Source organism: Mobula hypostoma, chromosome 1 (genome assembly GCF_963921235.1).
Source record: "Mobula hypostoma chromosome 1, sMobHyp1.1, whole genome shotgun sequence".
Lineage (NCBI taxonomy): Eukaryota > Metazoa > Chordata > Chondrichthyes > Myliobatiformes > Myliobatidae > Mobula > Mobula hypostoma.
In genome coordinates, this window is record NC_086097.1 from 64,274,744 (window position 1) to 64,293,822 (window position 19,079).

General features: G+C 40.1%; 1 protein-coding gene across 9 annotated transcripts in view; it reads right to left on the reverse strand.

Annotated features, from left to right (window-relative positions):
* ralgapa1 (Ral GTPase activating protein catalytic subunit alpha 1) overlaps positions 1–19,079 on the reverse strand; it is a 220,530-nt gene that overhangs the window by 81,950 nt on the left and 119,501 nt on the right. For all 9 annotated transcript variants that reach the window (XM_063049877.1, XM_063049870.1, XM_063049896.1 and 6 more), the window contains 6 exons: positions 17,031–17,156; positions 15,324–15,382; positions 10,994–11,102; positions 10,797–10,907; positions 9,137–9,205; positions 8,899–9,033 (listed from right to left, as the gene is read on the reverse strand). In XM_063049877.1, the coding sequence (XP_062905947.1) occupies positions 8,899–9,033; positions 9,137–9,205; positions 10,797–10,907; positions 10,994–11,102; positions 15,324–15,382; positions 17,031–17,156 (609 nt within the window). The remainder of the gene's footprint in view (positions 1–8,898; positions 9,034–9,136; positions 9,206–10,796; positions 10,908–10,993; positions 11,103–15,323; positions 15,383–17,030; positions 17,157–19,079) is intronic.

Genomic DNA, 19,079 nt, shown 5'->3' on the forward strand with positions numbered 1-19,079 from the left:
TGTCAACAAATACACTCAAAAACTTCTAGATATACCGTGAAGAGCATTCTGACAGGCTGCATCACTGTCTGGTATAGGGCGGGCGGGGGGGGGGGGCACAGGACCAAAAAAAGCTGTAGAGGGTTGTAAATCTAGACAGCTCCATCTTGGGTACTAGCCTACAAACTACCCAGGACATCTTCAGCGAGCGGTGTCTCAGAAAGGCAGCGTCCATTATTAAGGACCTCCAGCACCCAGGGCATGCCCTTTTCTCACTGTTACCATCAGGGAGGAGGTACAGAAGCCTGAAGGCACACACTCAGCGATTCAGGAACAGCTTCTTCCCCTCTGCCATCCGATTCCTAAATGGACATTGAACCCTTGGACACTAGCTCACTTTTTTGAATACACTGTATTTCTGCTCATGTTTTTAAAATCTATTCAATATACGTATACTGTAATTGATTTACTTATTTCTTATTATTTTCTACTCTTCTATATTATGTTATGCATTGAACATGGCAGTGATAATAAACCTGATTCTGATTCTCTGTTCTTTGACACTCCATCTAGGCGCGACTGTTCACTTTAAAAATTCTTACTGGGTTTTCACTTTCCAAACATCACACTTAACTGAATGAAACTCTATTTGCCATCACTTGCCCACTTATTCAGCTAATCAAGAACCCCCTATAATTTTGATGATCTTCTTCATTGTCCACTATACAAACTATTTTAGTGTCATCTGCAAACTTACCATGTTTTGTACATTCTTATCCAAATTATTAATATGAATGACAAAAAGTAACAGAACTGAGGCACACCACTATTCGCAGGCCTCAAGTCCGCGAATCAACCTTTGACCATCAAGCCAAATTGTGTATCTGATTAGGCAGCACTCTCAGGATACCATGCGATCTAAACTTCCAAAGCAGCTCATCACATGGAATCATATCAAAGTCCTCACTAAAGTACTTATTAAACCATGTCTACTGTCCTGGTTTCATCAAATTTCTTGGTTACCTAATCAAATATTTCAATCAAGTTTGTATGATCTCCCAGGCACAAAGCCATGTGTCATTACAGATATACGCATATCTTATCCTTCAGAATCCTCTCCGATGACGGATTTGTGCTGCAGCTCGATGGCTTCAACATTCTCCACAAACACAGGACAGCTCAGCTTTTAAAGGCAGAGGAAGTAGAGTATGCTTTATGATTAATTCACCTTGGTGCACAAATGTGAGTTCTGTCTCAGTCGTGCTCACCTGACTTAGAACATCTAGCGGCCAACTTCATCAAGACCTGTGTGGATGAGAACGTGCCTTCGAGAATATACTTAACATACCCAAATCAAAAGCCATGGATGAACCAGACAATCTGTACACTGCTGAGGGCTAGATCTGTGGCATTCAAGGCCAGTGGACAAGAATCCAGGTAGATCTACAGAAGGCTATCATAAGAGCAGTAAAACAATTCCAATTGAGGTTAGAGATAGAATCCGATATACATCAGCAATGGGAAGGTTTGCAGGCTATTATTTCCTGGAAAGTGAAACCTAACATAACATCATGAATGGCAGTGATGCTTCACTCCCAGATGAGCTCAACATCTTTTATGTACGCTTTGAAAGCAAGAATAAAACTACGTCAATGCGAATCCCTGCAGCATCCAGTGACACTGTGATCTCGGTCTTGGAGGCTGATGTCAAAACACCTTTCAAAGGGTGAACCCTCCCAAGGCGTCAGGCCAATATGGTGTGCCTGATAGGGCTCTGAAAACTGCCAACCAACTGGCGGGAACGTCAAAGGACTTCTTCAATCTTGCTCTGTTATAGTAAGAGGTTCCCACCTGCTTCAAAAGGGCGACAATCATACCAGTGCCCAAGAAGAGCAGGGTGAGCTGACTCAATGACTATCATCCAGTGGCACTCACATCTACTGTGATGTAGTGCTTCAAGAGATTGGTCATAGCTCCAGACAATTCCTATCTAAACAAGAGCCTGGACCCTCTGTAATTTGCTATCAATAGGGCTACAGTGGATGCAATGTCACTGGCTCTCTACTTGGTCTTGGATCACCTGGACAATAGTAATACTTCTGCCAGGTTGCTGCTTATTGACTACAGCTCAGCCTTCACTAAAATCATACCCTCAAGTTTAGTCAAAAAGCTCCAAAACCTGGGTTTCTATACCACCCTCTACAAATGGATCTTTTGACTTTATCACCAAAAAAATCACAGTCTGCGCGAACTGGAAATAACATCCACTCCTCACTGACAGTCAACATTGGCACATCCAAAGTGTGTGCGCTTAGCCCACTGCTCCATTCTCTCAGCAACAACCTCGTACTCAATGTCAGTAAGATCAAGGAATTGACTGTGGACTTCAGGAAGGGTAAGTCAAAAAAAAACAGACCAGTCCTCATCGAGAGATCAAAAGTGGAAAAGATGAGCAGTTTCACGTTCCTGAGTATTAACATCTCTGAGGATCTATCCTGGGCCCAACATAATGACGCACGAAGGCGGCTTGACAGCAGCTATATTTCATTAGGAGTTTGAAGGGAATTGGTATGTCACCAAAGACACTCACAGATTTCTACAATGTACTGTGGAGAGCATTCTAACTGGCTGCATCATTGTCTGTTCTGGAGGGGCAAAAGCACAGGAAAAGATAAAGCTGCAGAGAGTTGTAAATTCAGCCAGCTCCATCATGGGCACTACACTCCCAAGTGTCTAAGACACCTTCTAAAGGTGATGCCTCAAAAAGGCAGCATCCATCACTAAGTACCCCCATCACCCAGGACCTGCTCTCTTCTCATTGCTAACCATCAAGGTGGTGGTACAGGAGACCGAAGACACACACTCAACATTTCAGGAACAGCTTCTTCACTTCCACCATCAGATTTCTGAATGGATAATGAACACTTCCTCAGTATTTTTTCCTCTCTCTTTTTGCACTAATTTATTTTTTAGTATATGCTTTTTAATGCCACAAAACAACAAATTTCATGACATATGTCAGTAATATTAGGCCTGATTCTGAATCTAATAACTTACCCAACACTAAAGTTAAGGTCTATCACTGCCATCAACCCATTTGTAAATTCAACTGATGATGCTCAGAGAAAGTAGAATCTACCAAAGCTGGCAGGTTCAAGACTTTGTTTTTGGGGGAAAAGAGGAAGAGAAGTCAATGCAGATTGCAGGTGGGAGGATAGCAGTATAGTGTTGATGTATGGAGTACTGTACACAGCATTGTGAGATCAGGTTACTGTAATTTAAGTTGGAACCAGTCTTTGGAACTGGTCATGGCTAAAAAATTAATTCAAGTAATTATGGTCATCAGCAGTGCTGCCAGGATAATCAAGGACACGACCCACCCAGCCAACATACTTTTCATCCCTCTTCCCTCAGGGAGAAGGCTCAGGAGCTTGAAGACTGTACGGCCAGATTTGGGAACAGTTTCTTTCCAACTGTGATAAGACTGCTGAACGGATCCTGACCTGGATCTGGGCCTATCCTCCAAATATCCGGACCTGCCTCTCGGTTTTTTTTGCACTACCTTATGTTTCCTTTCTATTTTCCATTTATGATTTATAATTTAAATTTTTACTATTTACTATCGATTTGTACTGCAGGGAGTGCAAAGCGCAGAATCAAATATCACTGTGATGATTGTACGCTCTAGTATCAATAGTTTGGCGACAATGAAGTATTAAGCATTAAACCAGCAAAACTATGTCATAACAACATGTTTTTTTAAGTAATGTAACATTATGCATTGCTCAGCAGCAATCTGAACAGAATCTGAGTTTCCAATAAAATATAATCATTGTGCTTTACTAAAGTAGTATCTGGTTTCCTGAATAACACTTGGCAATGGTCATTCATGGCTTTAATTGAATTCAGACTGATGACATCATCTGCCACACTGGCAAAATCTACTTCTATTCTTCGGGACTGATCAAATTGGACTCGTTGAGGAAAAAATTTCCAGAAGCTATATCATTTAGCACAAAGTTTGTCTTCAAACAAGCAGCTGACAAAACCAATGAGGTGTGTGACTCCTGATGGGAGTTATATACAGGCCTCCCAATAGTAGCCAGAATATGGGCTACAAATTACAACGGGAGATATAAAATGCACATCAAAAGTGCAATGCTATGATAGACATGGGGGATTTAAATATTCAGGTAGATTGGGAAAATCAGGTTGGCGCTGGACCCAAAGATTGAGAATTTATAGATTCCTCATGAGGTATCTTTTTAGAGCAGCATGTGGTTGAGCCTACTAGGGGAAAGATATTCTGGATTGGGTATTGTGTAATGAACTGGATTTGATTAGGGAGCTTAAAGTAAAGGGACCCTTAGAAGGCAGTGATCATAACATGATAGACTTCACCCTGCAATTTGAGAGGGAGAAGATATAGTTGGATGTATCATAAAACATAGAAAATCTATGGCGCATTACAGGCCCTTTGGCCCACAATGTTGTGCCGACATGTAATCTACTCTAGAAGCTTCCCTATCGCGCAGCCCTCTATTTTTCCAAGCTCCATATACCTATCCAAGAGGCTCTTAAAAGACCCTATTGTATCCGCCTCTACCATCTTCACTGGCAGTGCATTCCTCGCACCCACCACTCATTGTGTGAAAAACTTACCTCTGACATCCCCCTTATACCTGCTTCCAAGCACCTTAAAACTATGCCCCCTTGTGTTAGCCATTTCAGCCCTGGGAAAAAGCCTCTGGCTATCCACACGATCAATGCCTCCCATCATCTTAAACACCTCTATCAAGTCATCCCTCATCCTCCATCGCTTCAAGAAGAAAAGGTCAGGTTCACGCAACCTATTCTCATAAGGCATGTTCTCCAATCCAGGCAACGTCCTTGTAAATCTCCTCTGCACTTTCTCTATAACATCCACATTATTCTTGTAATGAAGTAACCAGAACTGGACACAGTACTCCAAGTGGGATCTAACTAAGGTCTTATATAGCCTCACAGCTATATAACGTTACCTCACGGCTCTTGAACTTGATCCCATGGTTGATAAACAACAACACACTATACGCCTTCTTAACAAAACTGTCAATTGCGCAGCAGCTTTTGAGTGTCCTATGGACATGGACCCCAAGATCTCGCTGATCCACCACACTGTCAAGAGTTTCACCATTAATATTATATTCTGTCTTCAAATTTGACCTACTGAAATGAATCACTTCACACTTATCTGGGTTGAATTCCATCTGCCATTTCTCAGCCCAGTTCTGGATCCTATTGATGTCCTGCTGTAACCTCTGACAACCCTCCAGACTACCCACAACACCCCCAACTTTTGTATCAGCAAACTTTCTAACCTACCCTTCTACTTCCTCACCCAGGTCATTTATAAAAATCGCAAGGAGGGGGTCCCTGAACACGACCCTATGGAACACCACTATTCCGTACAGAATACTAACCACCCACAACCACCCTTTGCTTTCTGTGGTCAAGCCAATTCTGGATCCACAAAGCAAGGTCTCCTTGGATCCATGCCTCATTACTTTCTGAATGAGCCCTGCATGGGAAACCTTATCAAATGCCTTACTGAAATCCATATACACACCCACTGCTCTAACTTCAATGTGTTTTGTTACATCCTCAAAGAATTCAATCAGGTTTGTAAGGCATGACCTGCCCTTGACAAAGCCATGCTGACTATCCCTAATCAGATTAAGTCTCTCCAGATGCTCATAAATTCTGCCTCTCAGGATCTCCTCCAACAACTTGTCCACCACTGATGTAGACTCACTGGTCTATAATTCCCTGGGTTATCTCATCTCCCTTTCTTGAACAAGGGAACAACGTTTGCAACCTTCCAATCCTCTGGTACTTGTCCCCGTCCCTATTGATGATGCAAAGATCATCATCACCAGAGGGCCAGCAATCCCCTCCCTTGCATCCCACAGTAGCCTAGGGTATATCTAGTCTGGTCCTGGCGATTTCTTTAACTTAATACCTTTCAAAAGCTTCAGCACATCCTTTTTCTTAATATCTATACACTCAAGTGTTTCAGTCTGTTTTAAGTCACTCCTACAATTACCAAGGTCCTTTTCACTGTTGAATACTGAAACAAAGTATCAGCATTACAGTGGAGTAAAGGGAACTATAGAGGCATGAGAGAGGAGCTGGCCAAGGTGATTGGAAGGGGTCACTAGCAGGGCTGACAGCAGAACAGCAATGGCTGGAGTTTCTGGGAGAAGTTTGGAAGGCACTGGATAGATACATCCCTAAGAAGCAGTAGTATTCTAAAGGAAGGATGATGCAACGGTGGCTGACAAGGGAAGTCAAAAACAACAAAAGCAAATGAGGGGGCATAAAATTAGTGGGATATTAAAGGATTTGGAAGTTTAAAAAAAACAACAAACTATTAAGAAGCCATAAGGAACGATAAGATGAAATATTAAGGTAAGCTAGCTAATAATATCAAAGAATATATACTAGAAGTGTTTTCAGATATATAAAAAATAAAAGGGAGGCAAGAGTACATATCTGGATGGTGGAAAAATGACACTGGACAGGTAGTAATAGGGGACAAGGAAATGGTGAACAAACTAAATAACTGTGGAAGATACTAGCAGTATACTGGAAGTTCGAGAGAGACAGGACAGAAGTGAGTGCATTTGCTATTACTAGGGAGAAGGTGCTTGAGAAGCTGAAAGGTCTGAAGGTGGATAAGTCACCAGGACCAGATGGACTACACCCCAGCATTCTAAAAAAAAAAAAAAATGGCCTGAGGAGATTGAGACATTAGTAATGATCTTTCAAGATCATCAAGGAAACTATAATCTAGTTAGTCTGACCTTAGTGGTTGGGACGACATTGGAATTGGTTGTTAAGAATGAGATCTCAGTGTACTTGGAGGCACATGATGAAATAGGCCAGAGTCAGCATTTTTCCTCAAGGAAAAGTCTTGTCTGACAAATCTGTTGGAATTATTCGAGAAAATAACAAGCAGAATAGACGAAAGAGAATCGGTGGCCAGGTTCAATAATCCGAGTTGCAAATAGACCTGGGAGTCCTCATGCTGTACTAGTGAGGCCTCAGTTGGGAGTATTGCGAGCAGTTCACGCTCCTTATTTAAGAAAGGATGTGCTGACATTGCGGAGGATTCAGAGAAGGCTCATGAGAATGATTCCATGAATGAAAGAGTTGTTGTATGAGGAGCGATTGATGGCTCTGGGCCTGTATTTGCTGGAATTTAGAAGAATGAGGGAGAAATCTCATTGAAACCTATCAAATGATGAAAGGCCAAGATACAGTGGATGTGGAGCGGATGTTTCCTATGGTGGTGGACTCTAGGCACACCCTCAGAATAGGATTCCATTTGGATTAGAGATGAGGCATAATTTCTTTAGCTAGAGGGTGGTGAATCTGTAGATTTTGTTGCTACAGATGGCTATGGAGGCCAGATCATTGGGTGTATTTAAGGTGGAAGTTGATAGGTTCACTACTATGTCCATTTCCAGATCATTTTTTGCTGAGGGCCCAGAATCTATGGAACAAACTCTTAAGTATTAAGGTACAGGTTGAGTAACAAGGCTACATGATAAGCAAAGAGGAAAAAGTTTATCATGCTTATATGGATAAAACAGAGTTGAGGTTACATTCAAATGAGCTAATATCTTATTAAATAGTAGAAGTTCAAGGGACCAAGAGGCCTATTCTTGGTGTTAGTTTGTATGTTCATAGGTATTTGTGTAGGTCGATTACTTTTTTGGTAAAAACTTCTCTTTTCCATGCAGACTTAACATTGATTTATTCCTCCTAAATTTCCACATGCCCTTACTTTTCTCATCAACCATGTCATTGATAAATGCATCCCACAGAAAGGCAAAGATCAGTCAATAATCCATTTAATGTATATTTGAAAGGCACCCAGAATCATAGCATCATATAAAACTTTGAAAGGCTTATCAGGCTACTGAGCCTGTGGCAAGCATGAAACATCTATCTACATTAATCCTGTTTTAATTCTCCCACATTCTCATCAACTCCTTCCAGATTATACCATTAAATTGCAAAATAAGGCCTATTTACAGTGTCAATTAACCTCTCAACTCATGCAAAGTCCATGACCACAGCACTTCATGTCAGCAGGGCTTTTGTTGTGGAAAAGAAAAAAAAAGTAGTTTCAAAATTGGTTTTGGCAGGACACAGGAGTGATTTTGTTTTAGGTTTTAATTGGTTAATCAGGAAAATAAATCTATCCTTACAAACATATTTTAAGAGTTAGGTGAGTTATAAATGCTCACAGGGCTCCAAAACTGTGCAAAGTATTCCAAGTAGGCCTTACCAATATACATTGTACAACTGTAACAAAAACTTGCCATTCTTAAACTGCAATCCCTTGGAAAAGACTACTATACAGTTTGCCTTTTAACTGCTTGTTGGATCTGTCTGCTAAATTTTTGTGATGTACTTGAACACTTAGATCCCTCTGAACTTCATTCATTTGCAGTCGTTCTCCATTTAGATAATAATTTGCCTTTTGATTCCTTTTACCAAAGTGCATAACCTGACACTTCCTCACTTTAAACTGAACGAATTTATCATGCTGGATACCAAGCCAGAAAGAATCTGATTAGTTTGTATAGCTCCCCACCAGATCAAACTCCACCTCCACTCCAACACCAATGTAGTTGGAAAACTGGATCCAATTAATTTAATGACTTGTGTGAATGTGCACCTGGCCCTGGAGCATGTGAACAGATTCAGAGTGGCGGCTATGGAGAAGAAGTGGGAGAAAGGTCTACAAGTGCTGTAGAAGTTTGTTCATTCAGTTTTACTATAATACTACAGATTGTTCCTTGATTCAATAAAAATCATAAAGCAAATACAAATACATTTTTTCATGCAAATTATACTAATGCTTACCTTGTAAATGCAACTGAGAATAGATTTGTCTGAATTATTCTTATCTTGTCCTGCAGCTTGGACAACTTGCAGCAATGTTTTTAAAGGCAGCACCATACACCAGTCCAAAAGGCACAGCAATAAAGACACTACCAGCTGTTAAGTGCAGGTTATAAAAAAGAAAATTAATAAAAGCTATGTCTTGCAAACATACTAAACTCCTACCCTACTTACTCATAATTACACAACACATACTTACCCTTTTATCTTGTTCATGTGGGGATACTTCAGTGCCTGGCAATAGGTAGGTAATTGTTGCCATCAAAATCTATTCAAAAAGGAGACAAGTTCACGCTAAAAGAAAAGTTCACCTAGTTATCCAAAAAGAAGACAAGATTTCCAGAAACTGAAAAAATAAAGAGGTTGGAAAGCATTATATTTCACAAGACTAACACAAGTCCTCTCCTGGGAAAATGGTAAGAGATCGCAACACACACAAAATGCTGGAGGAGCTCAGCAGGCCAGGCAGCAACTATAGAAAAGAGTTAACAGTCAACGATTCAGGCCAAGACTCTTCATCAGGACTGGAAAGAAAGATGAGAAGTCAATGCAAGAAGGTGGGGGGAGATTAAACCATGATGTGTGCGTGCCAGCCTACTGTAATGGAGCTGGATCCAGCCCACTGCAATCACTGTTGCTACATTTACCTGGACTAGATGAGGAAGTTAATCAAGCCGAGCTTGTGAAACTTAGATAGCATATCATTGAGGCCCTGCACTTGGTAGGCTCTGGACGGCACTGGACAGGAATTCTACGTGATCTTACAGGCTTAAAGGGATAAATGGTGTATGTCCATTCTAACACTACTATTGTTTCTTTCAGACTCAGGCTGAACTACAGAGGAAGGGGAGGAGATCTGGCTCCTGCACACGTAGCACGCAGGCCCACCAGTGAGTGGACACGCCCTGGTGCTCGTGAACCAGACCCTCAGCTACGGGTAAATAGCCCCACTGCCCTGCGGGAAACCTTGGGAGAGATGAAGGCAACCTAAGTAAATCCAGACACCAAATCCAGAGTGGAGCACCTAAGGTGTCTGGATGTCATTGTACATCCTTCCGGCTGATCCTGCAGCCAAGCTGGTGTCAAACATATTGCTGCATATTGCCTTTGGATTACACTGGTGAAGCCGAAAGGGGGATCTTGATGACTGGGCATCTCAGGATCTCCACACCTTATGCCCAGGCTTATAATGATAAGTAAATGAGCATGATAAAGTAAAAGTATCATCGCATGGCTGAAACTAATCTTGCCATAAAATGTGACATTCTCTTGTCAACCAACTCATTTCTCCAAAATAACTTGGATTCAAAACATTAAGATAAATTGGAATGTTTGAGACATTAAAAGATGTTAAGATTTTAGAAATAAGGCACTCACAAAAATAGCCACTTAAGGAATTGAACTCTTACCCAAGGGCACAATACTAGCCATTATATAAACGTTTTTTGGGCAATTCAAGCAATTCTGTTTGCCGCATCCAAGGATGATGCTTTTTCCTATTCCCATCTCCTTCCACTATCCATTGCGAGTATGTCTTTTGAAGTCTAAGCCTTAAAATGTGGAATTACATCTTGAACAATCATATAAACTCTTCCTATTATATCTTACCATCCGACTAAAACTTCATACTTTTGGTAGTGTAATTTTTTTTGCTTTAGTATTAATTTTTGGCTGTTTATCACTGAAGCACTTTCTATTATTTTCCTGTTACAAACACCATAAACATAAATATTATCCCCAAGCAAATAAGAACATCCATATAATGAAAGGTATATCACATAAGTTTATTGGCTACAGTCTTCAACTGAATATTTTACAAGATATCACTTTTCCAATCAATAAAAGTAGTACATTTTTACCTCAAGTATCTTTTTCGGAGAATCTGGTGGATAATTCTGGAGCTTGTCCACATAATTGATCAATAGATGTAAAATATCACAAGCCACTTGTGCCACAGCTTTGTTTGGGAACTGTAAATACATGATAGCAAGTTTATGGTCCTGAAAATCTAGTTTTTAAAGATGAGTCATAATAAAATTATGGAAATATGTTTTACCTTTAAGGTCACACAAATTACATTTAGAGCATCTTTGATTTGAGGATGATGAGTGCCATGTACTAACTCTTCACAAAGCCAAATGCCAAGGCTGCAAAGTGCAACACATCTGCAAAAACAAAAAGATTGTAATGCCTATTATAATCTTATATACTCGGTCTTAAATGGAGCATGAGTAATTTTCACGTGAGGTTAACAGGTGAAGATGTTTCCTTTAGAAATTACCTTAATCTGTACTGTGTGTCTACGTAATTTCAAATTTAACAAGCTACTATGTATCAACACGATTGGGCCAGATTATGCTCTATTGCCCGATATGATAGCATTGGTTATGGCAAGTGAGCCAGAAGGGCAAAGTCAAAAAAGTAAATATTTTAAAACTAAGGTGTTAAAAAACCTCCAAAAGTAACAGCTGAAGAAATGAGATGCCTTATATAAACAGAGATGAACTGATGACAAATAATTGTTAGATCGTCAAAAGGATACTTCTATTTTTTTGTGGCAATTTTTGAACCTACTACATTATTAACAACTTTGCACCAGTCAGGCTTCGGTACCTCCTACTTGATAGTAACAATGAGAAAAGGGCATGCCCTGGGTGCTGGGGGTCCTTAATAATGGACGCTGACTTTCTGAGACTCTGCTCCTTGAAGACATCCTGGGTACTTTGAAAGCTAGTACCCAAGATGAAGCCAACTAAATTTATGACCCTCTGCAGCTTCTTCTGGTCCTGTGAAGTAGCAAACCACCCCCCACCCCATACCAGACAGAGATGCAGCCTGTCAGAATGCTCTCCACAGTTCATCCATAGAGGCTTTTGAGGGTTTTTGTTGACATACCATAATGAAGTATAGTTGCTGTCTTGCCTTCTTTATAACTGCACCGATATGTTGGGACCAGGTTAGGTCCTTAGAGATCTTGACATCCAGGACCTTGAAACTGTTCACTCTTTCCACTTCTGATCCCTCTATGAGGATTGGTATGTGTTTCTTCGTCTTACCCTTCCTGAGGTCCACAATCAGCCTTTTCGACTTACTGACGTTGAGTGCCAGGTTGTTGCTGCAACACCACTAAATTACTTGGTATATCTCATTCCTGTGCGCCCTCTTGTCTCCACCTGAGATTTTACCAATAATGGTTGTATCATCAGCAAATTTATAGATGGTATTTGAGCTATGCCTAGCCACACAGTCATGGGTATAGAGAGAGTAGAGCAGTGGACTAAGCACACACCCCTGAGGTGCACCAGTGTTGATTGTCAGCGAGCAAGAGATATTATCACCAATCCACACAGATTGTGGTCAAGGATCCAATTGCAGAGGGAGGTACAGAGGCCCAGGTTCTGCAACTTCTCAATCAGGATTGTGGGAATGATGGTATTAATGCTAAGCTAAAGTCGATGAACAGCATCATGACATAGGTGTTCATATTGTGCAGGTGGTCTAAGGCCGTGTGAAGAGCCATTGAGAACACATCTGCTGTCAATCTATTGTGGCAATAGGCAAATTGCAGCGGGTCCAGGTCCTTGCTGAGGCAGGAGTTCAGTCTAGTCATGACCAACCTCTCAAAGCATTTCATCACTGTAGATGTAAGTGCTACTGGGTGATAAGTCATTAAGGCAGCTCACATTGTTCTTAGGCACTGGTATAATTGTTGCCTTTTTCAAGCAAGTGGGAACTTCTGCCCATAGCAGTGAAAGGTTGAAAATGTCCTTGAATACTCCCACTAGTTGGTTGGCACAAATTTTCAGAACCTTACCAGGTACTCCGTCGGGGCCTTCCACCTTGCGAGGTTCACCCTCTTTAAAGACAGCCTAACATCAGCCTCTGAGACACAGGTCACAGGGTCATCAGGTGCAGCAGGGATCCTCACAGCTGTAGTTGTGTTCTCCCTTTCAAATCGGGCATAGAAGGCGTTGAGTTCATCTGGTAGTGAAGCATTGCTGCCATTCATGCTATTGGGTTTCACTTTGTAGGAAGTAATGTCTTGCAAACCCTGCCAGAGTTGTCGTACATCTGATGTCACCTCCAACCTCGTTCAAAATTGTCTCTTTGCCCTTGAAATAGCCCTCTGCAAGTCATACCTGGTTTTCTGGTACAGACCTGGGTTGCCAGACTTGAATGCCACAGATCTAGTCTTAGCAGCCAATATACCTCTTGGTTCATCCACGGCTTTTGGTTTGGTAATGTATAGCAAATCTTTATAGGCACACACTCATCCACACAGGTTTTAATGAAGTTGGTTAGAACTGCATATTCATCCAGATTCAAAGATGAATCCCTGAATATGGTCCAGATCACTGATTCAAAGCAGTCCTGTAAGCGCTCTTGTGCTTTCCTTGTCCATATCTTCTTGGTTCTCATTACTAGTGCTGCAGTCTTTAGTCTCTGCCTATACTCGGGGAGTAGAAGTAGAGCCAAGTGATCAGACTTTCCAAAGTGAGGGCATGGAATTGCATAGTAGGCATTCTTGATGGTGGTGTGACAATAGTCCAGTGTGTTGTTTCTTCTGGTATTGCAAGCGATCTGTTGATGGTAAGTGTTTAGTGAATTTTTCAGGCTGGCCTGGTGAAAATCCTCCAGAACGATGATGAAGGCGTTAGGGTGCGCTGTTTCGTGCATGTTGATCCCATCGCTGGGATCATCTAAAGCCTGATTGACATTGGTCTGAGATGGAATGTATACCACTATCAAAATGATCATGGAAATCTCCCATGGTAGGTAAAATGGACGACACATAACTGCGAGATATTCCAGGCCTGGTGAGCAGAATTGGGACACCACTGATATATTTGTGCACCAAGAGGGGTTGATCATGAGGCATACTCCTCCACCTTCACTTTTGAGAGAATCTATAAATCTATAGAACCTGACAAGGCTCTGCTAAATAAACAGCCATTCTAACCCAGCATACAGTCAGTGGCCACGTTATTAGGTACACCTGTACAACCCACTTATTTAATACAAATATCTAATCAGCCAATCACATGTGGCAGCAACTCAATGCATAGAAGCATGTAGACATGGTCAAGAGGTTCAGTTGTTGTTCAGACCAAACATCAGAATAGGGAAGAAACGTGATCTAAGTGACTTTGACTGTGGACCGTTGGTGCCAGGCGGGGTGGCTTGAGCATCTCAGAAACTGTTGATCCCCGGGATTTTAGAGTTTACAGAGAATGGAGTGAAAAACAAACCAAAAAAAAAAATCCAGTGAGCAGTTTGGTGGGCGAAAATGCTTTGTTACTGAGAGAGATCAGAGGAAAATGACCAGACTGGTTTAAACCGACAGGAAGGTGGCGGTAACTAAAATAACCATGTGTTACACAGTATTGTGCAGAAGATCTCTGAACGCACAACACGTCAAACGTTGAAGTGGATGGGTTACAGCAGTAGTAGCCTACGAACATACACTCAGTGGCCAGTTTAATAGGTGTCTAACGTTGTCACATCTCATCTAGTTACTTGATAATAGTTGGAAATATATTATTGTTCCCTCATTATCAACGGCCTTTTTTAAAAAACTGGAACATCATTTACAGCACAGTTGAAGAGGTGCAAAAAGGGAGGGGAAAAAAAGAAAAAAAGTGAGGTAGTGTACATGACTTCATTGCCCATTCAGAAATCTGATGGCAGTGGGGGAGAAGATGTTCCTGAAGCGCTGAGTTTCTCTCTTCAGGCTCATGCACCTCTTCCCTGATAGCGATAGAAGAGGGCATGTCCTGGGCGATAGGGTCCTTAATGATGGACGCTGCCTTTTTGAGGGATCACCTTTTGAGGATGCCCTTCACTCTCTCCTTTTGAAGAGTAGTTAGGGATGTGTAGTAAATACTGACTTTGTCAGAAAGTTCTCTTTTAAAAAGTTAATTTAGAATAAAGATTTTATGAGAGAATTGGACATACAGATTCATTTTCATTTCCTTGGAGTTCTCAGCTTCATTCCATCTAAAATGGCTCACAAAGCATGATATAGTATTTATTTAAAATGCTGTATCTCTATATTAAATAAAAGTAGCATCACTCAAAAATAACTCAGAGCCATAAACAAGTTATCATACAAGCTCAAAAACAAATTTTCCAAATGAACCTACAGCCAATTGAATTGATAGTGATTTTGATTAGCAAGTATTGCCCATTGTATTCTCTGGAGCAGTTGGACTGAATGGGAGGAACTTCATTCAAAAGCTAATGTAATTTACTGGGAGGTGTTACATAGTAATCATAATATGTCTGAAATAGCTTTTTATGCCCTATCCCTTTATTGCCATTAAAAAATAGGCATCACATTGATGGAAAACTTGTATAATCAATTGTCATCATTTGGAAATACATACCTAGCTGGCCCTGAAGGTTCTTCCCTTGCTGACTTTAAAATGCTCTTAATTACAAGCTCCTTTGAAGACAAATACAAAGGGCATCATAAGATTTCCATAATGTTAGCAAATGAGTAAAAATTGGTCAAAAGTAACTGCATCTAATGAAAAACATATGTTGAACAGAAAAGTTTTACATCAGAATCCTTATTTAAACAGTTTTCACATATTAAGTATTAAATATTAATGCTTTACATAAATTCAAAACAAATAAATGCCTTTTAAAAAGCAAGGTAGGAACATAAAAACTTAAGATATGCTGATTTGAAACAGTTAATCTCATTTGAGACATTAAAGAAAAAAATAGTCAAGTCACAGCTATCAAATCATCAACTTTAATTAACAATTAATAATATTTTCATTAAAATATTCACCAGAAGACAAAATAATTGGATTCTTTCCTCAGTCAGAATTAAGTACAATTTAGCTAGTTCTTTCGCCACATAGTATGCCAAAAAAATGTGCTGAAAGAAAATCTCATTAGAATTACAATGATGCTTCACAACTCAGAGTCCCTAGTGTACTGTGAGAAAGAGGTTTGCAGATAAGGCCAAGTATGTAACTACTTTCTAAATTTCTAAAAAGAACCATTATTGGAGGTAAATATGCTTTTAAAAAGGTGACCTGATTTGAATATTTGTTTCATAACAATCTTGCTTTTGATGTTAAACACCACATTGGGGTTTGACAAAGCTTTTTAATGCAGGCAAAATAAATGTCATTTTTCCATCAGTGGCAATTTTCAGCTGGTACCACAGGTCAATGGGTGTACTCCTAAAACATTGATGAGATGCAACTACATTGAAGTCTATATTGGACAGGGTAGTGTGTCGCTTCCTCATTCATGTTCCCCATTTACCTTGTCAGAAAATATTGTGTCATCTGATTCCAAAGAATTTCTGAAGTAAATATATTAAAGGATCGGAAGCATAAAGACTTAGAAATTAAAATTACACTCATTCATCCTTCATAACTTTTCAGTTCAGATGACAGCTTCAAAACAAAACAGCAGACAAAAATTCAGTTTAAATCTAAATATAAATATTAGATAACTCAAAAACTCAGAAGAGCAAAACATTATGTTTGGTTTGTATACAGTTATTTTAGATAAGAAGTTCTTAAAAAACTCTAAATTGGATAGCTATAATTAGATCAAGGAAAATTAAAAGTTGTAATAATATCATCATGTGGAGCTAGTTTTGGACATTAAATTGTATTATTCAACCGCCTGGGAAACTAATTTTGTAACTCCCAATTTTACATCACATATTAACACTCTACAGATAAATCACCAAGCAACATTTCTCCAAATCTAATAAGAATAATCACTTCCCCTTGACATTTAGTAGTTTAACCTATGAAACTGGATCCTGAAGGATCAGGTGACCTCAGAGCAGATGTGGACTTGGAAAGTTGTTTTCTGAATAATACTTTAGGAATATGTGAATGCTTCTAATCTCACTGCAACTTGCGCTCACGAAATTCAGGCCCAAGAAGTTGGCTATGTTATATGGGGAATTTAAAACATGCCCAGAATGTAACCTGATAAATAATGGAATTGAGAAAAAATATTATACTATTTCATTGAGTGTTTGGCAGTAAAAGAGATCTCAGGATGAAACAGAAAATGGTTAAGATATCTATTAACACTTTAACCAGAAATCTTACCTTAACATCATTACATTTTGTGGATAAAATATCAGTAAGAGAAGGTTGTAACGTAGGGAGGTCATCATATAAATTTGGGAAACAGACTAAAGAACCCAGAAGAATCTGAGCTTCAACTCTTGGTGCCTACAATGAAACAAGGATACATTTCAAAGTTACAACAAGTGTTATTCCACCTTCATTTTCAAGGACAAAAGGACAAACAACATGATCAATTTTGATTTAAAATGTAACAGCGTTCCAATTGTAAAACTGATGCTAATTCATTAAATGAATGGATTATCATGAAATGCTTAAATGTTTTGTTGCAGCACTTTGGATTGGTTAATTGACCAATTAAACTTAAAGTTGAAGATTGCTGGAGCATTCCTTCTGTAACTTCATAGTTGCAGAGAGGGTTGTTGCATTCTTCATACAGTTAGTACATAATTGAAATAATACTTAAACAGCAATGCAATTGCTCAGCACTCCCTCCATCCCTCATCTCAAATTACAGCCATAACACTTGTTGATATATCTCTATCAGTTTCCACAAACAGCTAATAAATATTGGCCAGGAGTGGCTTGCAGCTAAGTTTAAGACTTCATTTAACTTTTTTTTATATATTATACACACAAGAGTTAAAATACCCGATGACAATACCCGATGGGATCGTACAGTATGGCCAAGTGAAACAGGAATTGATATCGGAGGTGAAGGGAATAATGAATTAAAAGTATTGTATATGGATGCACGGAGTATAAGAAATAAAGTGGATGAGCTTGAGGCACAGCTGGAAATTGGTAAGCATGATGTTGTGGGAATAACGGAGACATGGCTTCAAGTGGACAGGGCCTGGGAAATGAATATTCAAGGGTATATGTCCTATCGAAAGGACAGACTGATGGGCAGAGGGGGTGGAGTGGCTCTGTTGGTGAGGAATGATATTCAGTCCCTTGCGAGGGGGACATAGAATCAGGAGACGTAGAGTCAGTAGGATAGAACTGAGAAATTCTAAGGGTAGAAAGACCCTAATGGGAGTTATCTACAGGCCCCCAAACAGTAGTCTGGATGTAGGGTGTAAGTTGAATCAAGAGTTAAAATTGGCATGTCGCAAAGGTAATGCTACAGTTGTTATGGGGGACTTCAACATGCAGGTAGACTGGAGGAATCAGGTTGGTACTGGACCCCAAGAAAGGGAGTTTGTGGAGTCCCTCCGAGATGGATTCTTAGAACAGCTTGTACTGGAGCCTACCAGAGAGAATGCAATTCTAGATTTAGTGTTGTGCAACGAACCGGATTTGATCAGGGACCTCAAGGTAAAGGAGCCATTAGGAGGTAGTGACCATAATATAATAAGTTTTAATCTACAATTTGAGGGAGAAGGGAAACTCGGAAGTGTCAGTATTACAGTTGAATAAAGGGAACTATGGTGCTATGAGGGAGGAGCTGGCCAAAGTTCAATGGAACAATACCCTAGCAGGGATGACAGTGGAACAGCAATGGCAAATGTTTCTGGGAATAATGCGGAAGGTGCAGGATCAGTTCGTTCCAAAGAGGAAGAAAGATCCTAAGGGGAGTAAGGGGAGGCCGTGGCTGACAAGGGAAGTAATAGACAGTATAAAAATAAAAGAGTAGTAGTATAACGTAGCAAAGGCGAGTGGGAAGCCGGAGGATTGGGAAACTTTTAAAGAGCAACAGAAGATAACAAAAAAGGTAATACGCGGAGAAAAAATGAGGTATGAAAGTAAACTAGCCAAGAATATAAAGGAGGATAGTAAAAGCTTCTTTAGGTATGTGAAAAGGAAAAAAATAGTTAAGACCAAAATTGGGCCCTTGAAGACAGAAGCAGGTGAATTTATTATGGGGAACAAGGAAATGGCAGATGAGTTGAACAGGTACTTTGGATCTGTCTTCACTAGGGAAGACACAAACAATCTCCCAGATGTAATAGTGGCCAAAGAACCTAGGGTAATGGATGAACTGAAGGAAATTTATATTAGACAGGAAATGATGTTGGATAGGCTGTTGGGTCTGAAGGCTGATAAGTCCCCGGGACCTGATGGTCT